The sequence below is a fragment of the Chiloscyllium plagiosum genome, unplaced genomic scaffold (assembly GCF_037043375.1).
Source record: "Chiloscyllium plagiosum isolate Xiang-an unplaced genomic scaffold, Cpla_swu_hap1 HiC_scaffold_1, whole genome shotgun sequence".
NCBI classification, from domain to species: Eukaryota; Metazoa; Chordata; class Chondrichthyes; order Orectolobiformes; family Hemiscylliidae; genus Chiloscyllium; species Chiloscyllium plagiosum.
Window position 1 is genome coordinate 108958534 of NW_028270139.1, and position 16809 is coordinate 108975342.

A 16809-nucleotide genomic window follows, 5' to 3' on the forward strand; every position below is an offset into this window, starting at 1 on the left:
AGGAAAGGTTTAGAAGGATATGGGCCAAATGCTGGCAAATGTGACTCGATTAATTTATGATATCTGGTCGGCATGGATGAGTTGGACCGAAGAGTCTGTTTCCATGCTGTACAACTCTGTGACTCTATATGGTCTATGACTGATCTGTGTAACTGAAGTATAACATTTTTTTCTTTTATAATCAATTCCTCTCATAGGTCAAAATTTCCTACCTATCTTTGTGTCGTCTCCTCTCACCTACATCATTGTAAATTGGAAAAACTTGAGGCCCTAGTACAGATCCGAACAGGACTCCACTTGTGACATCCTGCCAGTCATCCAAAGTTGCATTGATGCATGTTCTCTGCTTTCTGCTAGCCAGCCATTCTTCCAAGACAATCTTCTATCCATGCTCAGACATTTTCCCTCTACATCATGAACTTTTACTTTCTGTAATAATCCTTTGGTGCACTCAATTTTTTTCCTGCCTTTCGTTTTACATTACATCTGTTCCTTCAGCAGAATTTGTCTCTATTCCTATTAAATATTTGGGGCAGAAAATCCCTCCGGTATAGTGCAACTTCCATTTTATTATCATCAATAGAATTGACTATCAAGCTGTGAGCTGATAACAGATCACCATTTCTACTCTACCCGTTGCCACTGCCCAAGACAAATCACTATCCTTTAGTTTCTTTCTGTGAAATTTGACCTAAATTTGATATATCGAAAATGATGAGTTTTAATTGTTTCATGACAACACCGTTGAGTAGGCAAAATCTCCTATTCTGAATTAAATTGATTCCTCTGTATTTCTTTTATTGTATAGTTATCAAAAACTGGCAGCACCAGTCATAAAACAAAGTACAAGAGCAGCCAGAGATTAAGATTTCTGCAGCACATAACTCCTTTCCTTACTCCTTGAAGCAAATCCAACCTCAAGGTGCAAGTTAGGAGGTGATAGAAAAGTCTGGCAGGACAGTAAGAAGCTGAGAGGAACAGAGATTTTGGCGTACTTGGCCATAGATCCTTGAAGGCAGCATGGCGGGTTAATAGGTTTGTTAAGAAGGTAGATGGGACATATGCCTTGATCAGTCAAGGCATAGATTACAAGAAGAGGGAGGTTATTTTGGAGCTGTACAGAACTTTGCTTAGGCCACAGCTTGAGTAATGTATGCAGCTCTGGACACCACACCATAAGAAGAAAGATTGTACTGGAGGGGGTACAGAGGAAATTCACCAAGTTTTTGCCTCTGATGGAATATCTTCACTGCAAAGAAAGCTTGGGGTTTTCTTTTGGAGCAATGAGTTTGAGGGGGTCTGGACACACAAAGGTATAAGATTGAGGAGCATGGACAGGGTGAGAGAAAGCAACTGTTCTCCTTAATGAATGGTCAGTAACAAGGGGGCATAATTTTAAGGTGAAGGCCAGGAGGTTCAGGGGGAATTTGAGGAAACATTTTGTCACTGAGAAGATGGTGAGGAATTGGACTGCAGTGCCTGGGAGGGTAGTTGAGGAAGGTAACTTCACAACTATTTTAAAAGTACTTGGATGAGCACTTGAAATGTCATGACATTCGAGGCCATGAGCAGAGTGCTAGCAAGTCGGATTGGCTGTACAGGCTCAATGGGCTGAAAGGCCTTTTCTCTCCTCTGATGCTATGACTGTCCACTTGCATGGTTAGTGCAGCTCCAGCAAAAACTTCAAGAAGCTCATCACCATCCAATGCAAAGCAGCCCACTTGCTTTGTACCCCATTCACTACCTTCAACATTGACTCTGGTCACCTCAGACACACTGTAGCTACAATTTATACCATGTACAAGATGCACTGCAGTAACTCACGAAGGCTCAATTGACAGCACTTTCTAAACCTGTGACTTCTACCACTTAGGAAGACAAATGCTACAAATGTATGGGGAAACAGCTGCCACCAATTCCTCCCTCAAGTCATAATTGATGCTAATTAGAGATAGGATAGTTGTTGCTAATTGTAAAACTGATATTGATGGATAGACTAATTGTTTATATAACTAAATCTTTCATTACATGCTTTTAATGAAATTTGAGCATTTTTGTTGGCTATTTAATGCCAGAACGCTTGTCGGTTTACATTTACTGTTGTTGAGATTTGTTGATTCCTTCCTTAAACTATCCAGTTAATATCGGTTTCATTCCTTAGGCATATTTCTTGACGATGAACATGCTTTACGTAATAATTAAAAAGTGAATTGTTGGCACTCAAGTTTTTCCTCCATCCAAATTACCAAAATAGTTGTTTTTTTTTGTTATAGAATTTTGTAATTGCTTTAATTATGCAAAATTTCTTTGTTATTGTGCATTCTAGTTTTCCGAAGGTCAATCAAGAATGCAGTCAAGATCATCTGAGCACACATTAGGTATGATTTCCAGGTGCTTGTTGATTTTTTTTTTCCTTGTCACTACAATTTTCAAATAATTAACTGCTGTCAAAAAATGATTTAGTTAAGCTTATAAAAAGTAAACAGTCAATCTGAAGCTTCTCCCAACTAGGCTATATAAGAATGAGGAGGCATTTTAAAGGCATTTGATTACAAAACATCAAGAATTGCCCTCCTGTGTAAATCAGTGACAGTTTCATTTGAGATGCTGTGTATAATTGTAAGTATTGTCACATTACTGATGGGAAGAACTGCATTGAAAATCAATTCCCACTGTTCCACAAGTCTTCAAATATAAAATGTGACCAATTTGTTCACTAAGGTGATTAATGTCTGACTGACTATAAAAGAAACTCTCACCAAGTTTTGTCAATGAACAAGCAAATTTAAAATGTTATTAAAACAAACTTAATAATCCAATTTGCAACATTAGATTATAATTACTAATATGCAAACTTGCAAGCTTAAATCATATAGCCTTTAAATTCAAATGTGTACATTCATCCAGAAATGGAGAGGATGTGACAGGTCAGACAGAGTTTTGCAGAAATAACGTGAGTGGAAAGCAAAGACAAAAGAGCACAAAGTCTGTCAATATGGAGTCCAAGCTGCAAGTGGAAATGAAGTGACGAATATTTCTGTTACCACACATTCAATTTTTGTTAATAATAACTGACTGGCCATTATTCCCCATTTCTGCAACAACACAGTAACAGCTTTGATGTTCCTGACCCACACAGCCAGTTAAATTGACTGGCTGTACTTGCTGACACCAAGGAGCATGTGTGCTGTTCCCCCTGTGAATGCACATTAGTGGATGCAGCCATGAATGGGAAGTGGATTAGGGGATTGGGAAAGACCAGTTGGAGATGGGAGAGATCTGAGCTGAAAATGTGTTGCTGGAAAAGCGCAGCAGGTCAGGCAGCATCCAGGGAACAGGAGAATCGACGTTTCGGGCATAAGCCCTTCTTCTTTCCTGAAGAAGGGCTTAGGCCCGAAACGTCGATTCTCTTGTTCCCTGGATGCTGCCTGACCTGCTGCGCTTTTCCAGCAACACATTTTCAGCTCTGATCTCCAGCAGACCTCACTTTCTTCGGTGGGAGAGATCTGATGAGTACAGCAGGAGAGAGCAGACCAGTAGAAGTTTGGAGGGTTCAGGCCAGCATGAGGGATTAGGCCAGTGGGGGATTCAGCCTGGGGACGAGGTCTGATCTCTTCTGCCCCTCATGAATCTGCCCTTCTGTTCTTTTCCTTCCTCCACCTCTGGCCCATTCTGTTCAGCTCCAGCCCAATGTCTTAACCTACCCCCAACCCCCCACCTTGCACCACCACCACCACCCTCCCCTGCCCGGTTTGTGATTCTATCTGAGCACACATGGAACTGCCCTGTAGTTTCAGTTTCAACAGACATTGTCTAAATGATATTTTGTGAAATTGTAACAGTAGTCAGTACAACATTCAAATTTTTTGCCTTTCTTTAATAAGTTATTCAGGGAGATGCAGAATGTTGTCAATATCATGGGTTCAGTTCACGCACTGGCTGAGATTGCCATGAAAACTCTTCTTGACAACCTCTCTCCTCGACTGAGGTATGCTGACCGCCATGTTAAACCACCATCTTTCATCTTTCTGTAATGAGCAAGCAGCCCTATGATCTGTTAAGACTATGGCCACTTTACCTTTTAATCAGGGAGCCACTAAAGTGCTGAATATTTTAACTGCACTTCCAGTAAAATCCACTCATGCAAATATATTGCACATTTTTGCATTCTGTCTTTGAATGGAAAATCAAAAAAAGCCCTTATTTTTGCTTTTATGGAGCTGCTGCTTAGCCTTGTCCTGCAAAGTATCCCAAATATGTCACCTTCACTTTGTAATCATATTTATAACTGATCATATTTACAATTGATCAGTCTGTTGAAGTGATGGAGATGTTTTTCCCCGATTTGACAGAATATACCAAATTATCAATATAGCCAGCATAGTTACATGTTCCATGATGATCACCATTAATTGTTAAGGTGCTGGTATATTTTTCATTCCAAGTTTTACATTGATAAAGTCCAGCCAGTATTAAACTGGTCCCAACTGCCTGCATTTGGCCCATATCCCTCTGAACCTTTCTTATTCTTGAACTTATCCAAATTTCTTTTAGATGTTGTAACTGTACCTGTATCCACCACTTCCCCTGGCAGTTCATTTCATACACTCACCGCTCTGTGTGCGTTTAAAAAAAATGTTGCCCCTCAGTGCTTTTTAATTCTTTCCTCTCACTTAAAAATATGCCCCCTATGTTTGAATTCCCCCATCTTGGGGCAAAGATCTTTGCTATTCACTTTATCTATACCCCTCATGATTTTATAAGCATCAATCTTATCACTTTTCAACTACCTACACCCCAGTGAAAAATGTCCACGCCTCTCCAGCCGATTTTTATAACTGACCCTCCATTCCCGGCAACTTTCTGGTAAATCTTTTCTTGAACCCTCTCCAGTTTAATAATATCCTTCTTATAACAGGGCAACCAGAACCCCACACACTACTCTAGAAGAGGCCTTACCAACATCCTCTGCAACTTCAACATGACGTCCTGACTCCTATACTCAAAGGTCTAAGCAATGAAATCAAGCATGCTAAATGCCTTAACTATTGTGTCTAACTGTGACGCAAATTTCAAAGAATTATGTACCTGAACCCCTAAGTCTCTGTTTTACAGCAATACTTGAGAATGTATCTTTAATTGTATAAGTCCTGCCCTTGTTTGTTTTACCAAAATACAATTCCTCCCATTTATCCAGATTAAACTCCATCTGCCACTCCTCAGCACATTGACACAATTGGTCAAAATCTCTTTGTGATCTTAGGTAATTAGATTAGATTAGATTACTTAGTGTGGAAACAGGCTCTTCGGCCCAATAAGTCCACCCTGACCCGCCGAAGCGCAACCCACCCATACCCCTACATTTACCCCTTTTACCTAACACTACGGGCAATTTAGCATGGCCAATTCACCTGACCTGCACATCTTTTGGATTGTGGGAGGAAACTGGAGCACCCGGAGGAAACCCACACAGACACGGGGAGAATGTGCAAACTCCACACAGTCAGTCGCCTGAGTCGGGAATTGAACCCGGGTCTCTGGCGCTGTGAGGCAGCAGTGCTAACCACTTCACTGGTAATCTTCTTCACTCTCCACTGTTCCACTAATTTGTCATCTGCAAACTTACTAACCATGCATCTTCCTATATTCTCATCCAAATCATTTATATTAATGGCAAACAAAACTGATTCCAGTCCTAATCCCTGTGGAACACCGCTGGTCACAGGCCTCCAATCCAAAAAAGAACTCTCCATTACCACATTGTCTCCTGCTGTAAAGCTCCATTTTGGATCTACTTGGCAAGCTTACCCTGAATCCCATGTGATCTAATTTTATTAATTAGTCTACCATGCAGAATGTTATCAAAGGTTTTACTGAGGTCCAAGTAAACAACAACTTCTGCTCTGCCTCATCAAACCTTTTGTTTACTTCTCAAAAAAACTCAAGTTCATGAGACACAATTTCCCTTGCACAGAACCAAGTTAACTACCTATTATCATTGTTTGTCTCTCCAAAGGCATGTAAATCCTATCTTTCAGAATCACCTAAAACAACTTACCCACCAGCAACATCAGACTCGTAGGTCGATAGTTCCCAGGCTTCTCTTTACAGCCTTCCTTAAATAAAGGCACAACATCAGCCACCCTCTAATCCTCCAGCATCTCACCCATGGTTATCAATGATATAAGTATTTCTGCTAGCGGCCCCACAAATCCCTTCCTAATTTCCCACAACGTCCTGGAATAGACTTGATCAGGTTCCGGAGATTTATCCACCCTTACATAGCACTTCCATGATGTAATGTGAACTGTATTTCAAAACATCAGTATATATTTCCCTGAGTTCTCTAGTATCTATTTCTCTCTCCACAGCAAAAACTGATGCAAAACATTCATTTAATATCTTTCCCATCTCTAGAGCTCCAAAACAAGATGACCTTGTTGATCTTTAAGGGGCCCTACTCTCTCTGTTATTCTTTTTCTCCTTAATATACTTGTAGAATCTCTTTGGATTATCCTTAATCTTATATGCTAAGGCAATCTCATATCCCCCTTTGCCTTCCTGATTTCCCTCTTCGGAATGTCCCTACAATCTTTATCTTAAAGAAATTCAGTTGATTGCAGTTGTCATGGAGTCCTACAGCACAGACAGGCCCTTTCAACAAAACTGGTCCATGCCGACCAAAATGTCTGTCCCTGCTAATCCCATTTCCCTGGACTTGGTCCAAATACTTCTAATCCTTTCCTATCCATATATTTGTCCAAATGCCTTTTAAGTGTTGTTAATGTGCCCATTAATCTACTTCCACTGACATCTCATTCCATATGCGTGTGACCCACTGTGTTTAAAAAGTTGCCTCTCCGGTTCCTTTTTATTCTTTCCTCCTAAACTGATGCCCTCTAGTCCTCACTTCCCAACCCTGGGAAAAGACTGAGTCCATTCACCTTATCCATGCCTTTCATGATCTTGTACACCTCTATAAGATCCCCCTCAGTCTCCTACACTCTAAAGAAGAATGTTCGTAGCTTGTCCAACCCCTCCCGATAACTCACGCCATTGAGTCCTAGCAACTTCCTTGTAAACGTATTCTTTCCAGTTGAATAACATCTTTCCTATAACAAGGTGACCAAAACTGAACACTATACTCCAATTGCAGCCTCATCAACATCCTGTACAACTGCAACATAACTTCCCAGCTTCTATACTCAGTGCCCTGACTGATGAAAGCCAGTGTGCCAAAAGCCTCCTTCACTGCATTGTCTGTGACTGCACTTTCAGAAAACTGTGAACCTGACCTCCAAGATCCCTCTGTTCCACTACACTACTTCGGACCCTACCATTCAACATGAAACCCATATCTTGATTCGACTTTCCAAAACGCAAGACTTCACACTTGTCTATATTAAACTCCATTGCCATTTCTTGGCCCACTTCCCTAGCTGATCAAGGTCTTGCTGCAATTTCTGATAATCCTCCTCACTGTCCAAAATGCAGCAGACTTACAATAATGCCTTGTACATTCTCAACCAGATCATTGATATAGATGATAAGCAGGCTTCCAGTCTGACAAGCATCTTTCCACTGTTACCCTCTGCTTCTCACCATCAAGTCAATTTTGTATCCAATTTGCCAACTCGCCCTGGATTCCATGTGGTGTAACCTTCCAGAACAACCTACTGTGTGGAACCTTATCAAAGGCCTTACTGAAATCCATACAGTCTACGTCTACCGCCCTGCTCTCATCTACCACCCTACTCTCGTCAACCTTCCTGGTCACTTCTTCAAATAACTCTTAACAAATTTGATCATGATCTCCCACTTTTAAAGCCATGCTGACTACTCCTAATCAAACCCTGTCTTTCCAAATGCATGCGTATCTTATCCCTCAAAATATTCTCATGTAACTTACCCACCACCGATGTTAAGCTTGCTGGCCTATAGTTTTTCTTTGCAGCCCTTTTTAAATAATGGCACAACATTTGCTACCCTCCAGTCTTCTAGGACCTCACCCATGGCTAACGATGATGCAAAAATATCACCCAGTGCCCTCACAATTTCTTCTCTAGCCCCTCATCGTGTTCTTGGATGTATCTGTCAGGACCAGGAGACTTAATCACCTTCATGCATTCTAATACATACAACACCACCTCTACAGTGATATCGACTAACCCCAAGATATCACTTCTAACCTTCCCCAAGTTCCCAAGTCATCTTGTCTTTCTTAATGGTAAACACAAAGGAGAACTATTCATTGAGAACCTCACCCATCTACACATGCATGTCCACTTTGGTCCTTGAGTGGCTCTATTCTGTCTCTGGGTTTTTTTTCATAAAGTACCTCTTTGGATTCGCCCTAATCTTCTTAGCCAAGGTTACCTTTGTGCCCCCTTTCACCCTCCTGATTTCTTTCTTCAGTAAACTCCTGTTTACCTCCAGGTATTCCCTTGATCCCAGCTGCCTGTACCAGAGCCATGCCTCCTTTTTTTTCTGGTCAAAGCCTCAATATCTCTTGTCGTCCAGGGTTCACCCTCACAGGAACATACAGACCTTGACTCTGGTTATCTCACTTTTAACGGTCTCCCACTTGCCAGAGGTCCCGTTGCCTACAAACAAACTTCAATCAACCTCTGCAAGCTCCTGTCTAATTCCATCAAAATTCACCATGCCCCAATTTAGAACTTGAACCTGTGGACCAGTTTTGTCGTTGTTCATAATTATTTTAAAATTAATAGAACAATGGTCATTCGTTCCAAAGTGCTTCCCCACTGTCACCTTTGTCACCTGTTGTGCCCTATTTCCCAAGAATAAGTCGGGTTTTGCCCCTTCCCAAGTAGGAACCTCTGTATACTACGTGAGGAAACTTTCCTGAACGCACTTAACAAATTCCACCCCGTTAAGCCCTTAACGCTCTGGCAGTCCCAGTCTATATTAGGAAAATTAAAATCCCCTACTATGACAACCCTATTGCTCCTACAACTCTCCCCAACCTCCCTGCATATTTGTTCCTCTATTCCTCCTGCCTATTTGGGGGCTATATAGTACCATTCCAATAACGTCACCATCCCTTCTTATTTCTTAGCTTCATCCACAAATCCTTCTCAAATTTCACTTCCATTCTCATGAAATAACTGAAGCAGTTATGGACATCTCTGGTTACTGCTTGCCTTAATCAAAAATGCAACACCCTCTCCCCTCCTTCCGCCATCTCTCTCACGCATGAAACACCTGTACACTAGCACATTAAGCTACCAGTCCTGCCCCTCCCTTAGCCATGTTTCTATAATGGCTATAATATCCCAGTCCCACATACCTGTCCATGTCCTATGTTCATTGGCCTTGCCTGTCAGCCCTCTTGCATTGAAATAAATGCAATTTATATAATCCAACAGGTATTCTTTACTCCCTGCTGTGTTCCAGGCTGACCTGTCTCATCAGCTGTTTCTGATCATTGTCTCTCCTTCGAGCCTCGCACTTGCCTTTCTGGCATTGAGGATCCCATCCTCCTGCAAATCTAGTTTAAACCATTCCTTGCAGCATAAGCAAACCTGGCTGCCAAACTTATCTATATCCAATATATGATTCTTCTTTATTCATCCGTTGTTCTCTAATCTTATAAGCCTTTTACTCCAACAGGAATATACTGTTTCTGAACTCACTGATTTTTCTTTTCTCCTCTCTGGAGTATTTACATAATTGAGTTTATTTGGATTTGAAATTCCAGTGAACCTTTGAATGGTTCCACAGAAGTGGGTTTACAATACTAGCACTTTGTCTCCAGCAACAGAATTCCAAGTTTTGACCTTTTCATCTGCTCTAGCTTTCATTATTTGTTGAGAACTTTTCAAAAGCTTTTTGACTGATGAGTTTGGATACTTTTGTTGTATTTCAAAGAAAATCTAACGCACAGATCCGTCTCTGAGCTTTGGTTTATAATAAAAAAAACTTTCTTTGATCGATTTAAGTGGTTCTCTCACCTCATGTCTGTATGGCTGTATATTAATCAAAAGGACACAATTCTGTGGACTCATTAGAGATATTCCTAATTGCAAACAGGATCAAGGAAATGCCTTTATTCCAATTGTTAAGACATACCTGACCATAAGCTCTAATTACATGGTGTTCAAAGTTTGCCATTTTTCTAATGCGTCCTGAGATTGTGGATTATAAGTCAAAGATGTAATTTGTTTTATTCTCAAACCATTCATTATTTATTTGATTATTTGCAGCAAAACTTTGACCTTGATCTGATTATATTTTGTTGGGTAAACTATGTCTTAAGTGTTGATTTTTTAAAAAAAACTAACTCTTCCACAATTATTTTTGCTGCAGTTTTTCCTAGAGGTATTGCTTCAGTTTATCATCTTGTGCAGAAGAGAAAGGCAAAACGTCTTCTTTTGAAATAATATATTCAGAATCTCAAATGATCTGATTATCTTTGAGAAATTTGAGCAATTGAGAAAGAATTGTATTGACTGTCCTGAATCTTCTCCCTCTAATAGCTTCTGCGGGAACATTCTCCACCTGCACAACTACAATAGTTTTGATATCTGTTTTGCTTCCTGATGCACTTCCTTTTCTGATTCCTTAGCCACTCTTAGTACTGAAATCCTTCTCACATTTCACTTCCATTCTCATGTCCATTCTCATTACAATGTTTTCTTTTATATCACTTCTAGGTTCTAGCTTTTCTGCTTTATTATTCTGGCATCCTTCCATTTGGTCCCTAAAGTTAATATCTTTTCCATTTTTCCATCTCCACATTTTCTGTTCCCCCAGTTTTCTTTTGGTTTCCAAATTGACCAATTCCCTCCATTTAGCTGTCGGAGTGAAATATCATGATTGTTTGCCAGAACTGCTGCTGCTTCATTCTTGATTTCTTTACCGATCTTTATTACTTGACCTTATCTGAATAGCCCTCATGGATTACCAGAATACTGTTTTAGATTTTTTCCATAATTCTGAATTACCTCATATTGTCTAAACTATCCTCTAGCTTCAATGATAAAAATCATTGTTTTCGTAACATTTATTTTTCTTTTCTACGAATGTCTAATGAGTTTTCTTTCTTATTCTAAATTTTAATTAATCTTCAGGGGCAAGCTCAACTGCATTGAAATTTTTTTTTAGCAGTCTCATAGTTAGCAGATTGTTCTTATTAACTAGTGTACACATTCATAGCTATCAAGACACACATTGTAGCGCACAGGTCCAAACATCTGTTGACCACTTCATCACCTCCATTATCTGCACATGAGATGAAATATCTTTGCACTGCATTCTCGTAAATATAAGTGCAGATTTCTAGTCAAATCAAATCCACACTGGACTCCAAACCATCTGAGTTACCTCTTTTAGTCTTCCTTTATTTTGTCACCAGTTCGTGTTGTCTCAGGTCAGTCTCTGTTTGAAGAGCAAGATTTTAAATTCCACTTTCCTCTCTTTTGCTGCTTATTTTTCTTTTCCTTTTACATGTTTCTGTTTTTATTTCTCTTCCTGTTCCAATTCAAACTTTATTTTCAGTTTTCTTATTCCCTAATTCCGTTTTTTTTCTATTTTAACTTAAAGGTAGCTAATTAAAGCAGCAATGCATCATTTTCAGGGTTCCCTCCTTTTAATACTAAATATTGAATGAAAACCTGAGGAATCTCAGCCTTTTGAAATTCTGCCTTTATTTCAATCTTTAATTTATTTGCTAACACTCTGTCTATGAACTTAGTTAATCAAATTTGAAACAAGTCCAGACTGGAAAGAAGTAACTGACTATTTCAGCATTCCAAGGAGCATGGTTGGAAACAGTCACTTGAGTAAAAAATTGAAAAGTTAAAATAGGAATACTTCACTGAGATGAAAGGATGTCGCTGAGAAAAGGATTGAATCTTTTTATTGTTTGTGCTAGAGTTTTCTAGGTAGTTAAACAGAGCTTTGCCTTTTTGTGTTGATATTTTGTTAAATAATTTACTTTTTTACCTAGGTGTGCCATTGTGTTCATTGGGCATTATGAAAGATGCATGGCAATTGCTACGGCAATGTATCAGCCCACCAGAAAACTCCAAGGGTACTACATTTGCACCTTTGCTGAATGACATTTTTCAATTCCTCTGTGGGCATCTTACTCGGACTTCAAATCTGGTAGAACAAGAAGTGGGGAAAGGGTCTGACCCTAAGGCAGTTATTACAGCAATGGGTCACCAGCAGGAAAGAGCAGAGGTAAGAATATTAATGTATTTGGTAAAATCAATGCATAGGACAGTGCAATTCTGAGGAATCATCTTTGCACAATATAAATAAATGGCTGCAGTGGACTAATTCTGTAACTATCAAACTATTCTAGTGTATTAACCAATTTCATTTGAGTGCCATGTACGATATAACAGATCAGCAATATGATTTCATATAACTGTAGACGCTTACAGCACAGAAATGAACTATTTGATCTGTTGAACCTCTGCCAGTGCTGTGAAAGTTCAAACATTTATAATGCAGGCTTTTCACCTGGCTTTCAATATTGTACTCTGTATTCTTTTAAATATTTGTCTCCCTCCCTGTTAAAATCTGTTGTGGATTCTAATAACAGCTTATGGTACAATTATCTGTATAAAAATATCTCTCTCCCTTTTTCTTTCTTGATCTTAGATTTATGCCAGTTATAATTTTGTTCCTAATTTTTATTAGAACTCATCACAATTTTGAACACTTGTATGAAATAACATTGTTATTTTAAGTAACAGATAATGTAGTTGAAAGTATAACCTCGTGCCAGTAGTTTATTTCCCTATTTGAATTTCAAAGCAAATTCTTGGGTTTTTTTGTGCTTTTTTTTATTAGCTTCGTCTTGAAGCTCTTTGCCAGATTTCAACTTTCCTCTCTGAAATGGAGGCTAAAGGTGGCTCCTCATTGGATAGTTCAGGACTGTCAGTAAAATCCACTGGTCTTCTATTGACAGTACAGTTGCAGTTTTTAATTGGCTGCTTTGATCTGGGAACAGCAAATACAACAAACATTAAACGGAATTGTGGAAAACTCCAGCATTATACGGTAAAGGAATGTTGATTTTGCTTTTCTTGCAAATTTGTGCTGAACTACAATGTATGAGGGTGCTTAAGTATAATTATTTTGCACAACTATTATGTATTGAATGGCACTTTCTAGATATTATTCACCTCTAACAAATGACTGTTAGTTCTATAGCAAGAGATAAATATAATTCAGTCTTCACATGTCTCTGGATTATTAAAGGAAATGCAGTCTGTATTCACTGAATGTATTCTTTTACCCCCATCTCAGGATATAACACAGGCTGCCCATGGAAGTACACAGATTGAGCTCCAAGCTGCAGCACATAAGCTTTATCAACATTTGGTGTCTTCTCTGAAACGGGGACTTGCAACTGGAAAGGAATTCTCAGGTTTAAAAAATAGTGGTGTTAATTTGGAGATAATGATGGTTTAATAAATTAGAATTATTTTATTCACTAGTGTCATTAATAATAGTAGGGAGATTTTATTTTTGACTAGCACTTCTATCTCCATTCCTACCCCGATTAAAAATAAAGTCAAGAGGTTTGGATAAAATCTCTATCCAATTCACCAAGAAAGTAAGTAGTTAGGTTAGTCTTAAACAAATTGCTACAGGACCACTATAAAAATTAAACATCCTGGCTAAAATAAATGTTTAAGAACATAATTTTGATTTCTTGACTTTAAAAATGCAAATGTTGATCACATGCATTCACTTAGCAACAAGAGAAAATTGTAGAATATAGTTATATACAATTTTTAAATGAGAAAACTAATTCGAAATAAGATTATGGGAAATCTAGTCACTGTTCAATGCTACCATTACAAGAAATAGTAAAATTTACAGAAGAGGCATATGCATCTAATTTTTAGTTGAATAATTGAGAATTTAATCATCTGTCTCCTAAGCAGTGTTTGTGATTAGGGGTATTTTAAAATATAACGATGAAAAACTGCTGGAAGGTCAGTACAGGCAGGGAACCTCACACCCTTTAAAAAGTACATGGATGAGCACTTGAAATATCATAACATTCACAAATATGGGTCTAGTGCTGGAAAGTGGGACGCGTGCAGATAGGTCACACAGATGCAACGTGCTGTGAAGGTCCTTTTCTGTACTGGTTCACTATATGACTATGACCCTCGAATACCTTTAATGTTCTCTCTAAATTGTGGTGCCCAGAATAGTACACCGATCAAATTGAGGCTAAACTGGTATTTAAGAAAAAATCTTTATAACTAACTCAATTTTGAATTGTTTCTACTTAAAGTCAAACCCCTGTGCATCTTAAGTTGTCTCACTTGTTCTGTCACTTCCAATGAGTTGCGCATATATACTCAATATCCCGCTGCTTCTCAGACCCTTTTTAGAACTTATATCCTTATTTTAAATTGCCTTTCCTCATGTTTCTTACCGAATGTATCACTAGACAGTTTTTGGTCTCATGTGCAGAAGTGATCCTACTAATCCTTTAGTTAGTTTTAAACTTTGTCGCTGACAGTTCTAAAGACAAGAAGCATGTGAAATTCAGTCGGTACCTGCTTATCCCTTTGCCCTTCTTAAATAAAAATTTGCATTGAAAATTCAGTCCTCTGATACATTTTCCATGCCCTAAGAGTGTTTCAAAAATTGAGATTACAGCCTCTACTAATTGGCCATTGGTTTCCCACATTATTTAAGGTTGCACTCTTTGTGTCACTGCAGTCTTTTCAGGTCTATTTTCTTATCTTTTATTGTTCTATTAGTTTATTCAAACTTCTCTCATACCTTTTCAGGTATACTTTTCTGTGAAAACAGATGCAAAATATTTTTCTTTTACTCATTCACTGCATTAGCGCATCATTTACTACTACCATTTTTTGTCTATCCCTAGTTGTTCTGAAGGCAGTTAAGCATCAACCACACTGCTGCGAGTGTGGAATCACATGTAGGCCACACCAGGTACAGATGGCAGTTTCCTTGAGTAAACAATATTAGTGAGCTGGATGGGTTTTTCTGACAGATGGCAATGGATTCATAGTTATCATTAGAGATTTTTCATTCCAAATTCTTATGAATTCAAATTCCACCCCTTGCTGTTGTGGATTTGAAACTGGGCCCTCAGAACTTTATCTGGGTCTTGGAATTAACAGTCCAGTGATAATACCACTGGGCCATTACTTCATCCTGATTAATTAATTATAAATTTGGTTTCTCTTTCATTCAGAGGACCATAACATTCCATTAAAGTAGTATTTTTGTTAATTTTTTTCTCAAACGTAGAAAAATATTCCAACATAATTTTCAAGTGTATCATGAAAAATAGCGTTTCATCCAGATGACGAGGAATTGGGAGGTGCAAACAGATGTTTATGCAATAATAAAATATTGCTAATTTTGGAAATTTCATAGAGAAACTGAGAATGCTGGAAGTGCTTGAGTACAGGTTCATAGTTCCTTGAAAGTTGAGACACAGCTAGATTGGGTAGTGAGGAAGACATTTGGTATTCTTGCATTGATTTGATTAGATTACCTACAGTGTGGAAACAGGCTCTTCGGCCCAACAAGTCCACACTGACTCTCTAAAGAGTAACTCACCCAGACCCATTTCCCTTTGACTAATGTACCTAACACTATGGGCAATTTAGAATGGCCGATACACCTGACCTGCACATCTTTGGACTGTGGGAGGGAACCGAAGCACCCGGAGGAAACCCATGTAAACACAGAGAGAATGTGCAAACTCCACACAGACAGTCACCCGAGGCCAGAATCAAACCCTGCTCTCTGGTGCTGTGAGGTAGCAGTGCTAACCACTGAGCCACCATTGAGTATAGGAGTTGGGAGGTCGTGGTAAGATGTACAGGACATTGATGTTGCCAGGATTGGAGGGTTTGACCTATAGGAAAAGGCTGATTAGGCTGGGCCTCTTTTCCCGAGAGTGTTGATGACTGAGGGGTAACCTTATAGAGGTTTATAAAATCAGGGGGGACATGGATAGGATAAATAACTGAGGTCTTTTCTCCAGGGTAGGGGAGTCCAAAACTAGAAGGCATAGGTTTAAAGTGAGGGGGGGAAGAGATTTAAAAGGAACAAAGGATGGTGTGTGTAAGAAATAAGCTGCCAGTGAAAATGGTGGAGGCTGGTACAATTACAACGTTTAAATGAGATCTGGATGGGTAGATAGGTAGAAAGGAGTTAGAGGGATATGGGCCAAATAATAGCAAATGAGACTAGATTAATTTAGGATATCTGGTCAGCATGGACAAGTCGGGGCGAAGGGTCTGTTTCCGTACATCTCTATTACTTTTATGCTCAGCGGGTTTGGCTGTATGTCTAGACAGAAACTAGGTTAATATTTCAGGCCTGTGATCTTTTGTCAGAATTTTCAAATCTGTGTTCTGTGGATAGTAATCCCAAAGGCCCATCTAATGACCTGAGGTAATTTGTCACACTGGCAAACAAACCCAACAAACTTTGAGGGGTAGTGGTGGGTTGTTGGGAGGGAATTGTCCTCAACATTTACCCTGGGCTCTTTGAAGTCCACAAAAAAGACCCTGAATTTCCAGTTGCCAGCCACTTTAACATGCCACCTCATTCCCTGACCAATGTCTTTGTCTGAGGTGTGTACAGAGCTCCAGAAAATGTCAGTGCAAGTTGGAAGAATGGCACTTAATTTTCCACTTGGGAGCTCTTCAGCCTTCTGGACTCTATCAAGTTCAATAACTTTAGGACTTGCGTTCCTCCCATGTCCTTACCCCAACTTCCATACTCCAGGCTTTGTTATCACAATAGGCTGCTATTACATACAAA

At 39.2% G+C, this 16809-nt stretch overlaps 1 protein-coding gene across 3 annotated transcripts in view; it reads left to right on the forward strand.

Moving 5' to 3' along the window:
* The window catches only part of LOC122548398 (putative E3 ubiquitin-protein ligase HERC1), a 377691-nt gene that overhangs the window by 134511 nt on the left and 226371 nt on the right, over positions 1 to 16809 (forward strand). For all 3 annotated transcript variants that reach the window (XM_043686981.2, XM_043687001.2, XM_043686991.2), the window contains exons 25-28: positions 2327 to 2378; positions 11972 to 12207; positions 12826 to 13035; positions 13285 to 13405. In XM_043686981.2, coding sequence (XP_043542916.2) covers positions 2327 to 2378; positions 11972 to 12207; positions 12826 to 13035; positions 13285 to 13405 — 619 coding nt within the window. The remainder of the gene's footprint in view (positions 1 to 2326; positions 2379 to 11971; positions 12208 to 12825; positions 13036 to 13284; positions 13406 to 16809) is intronic.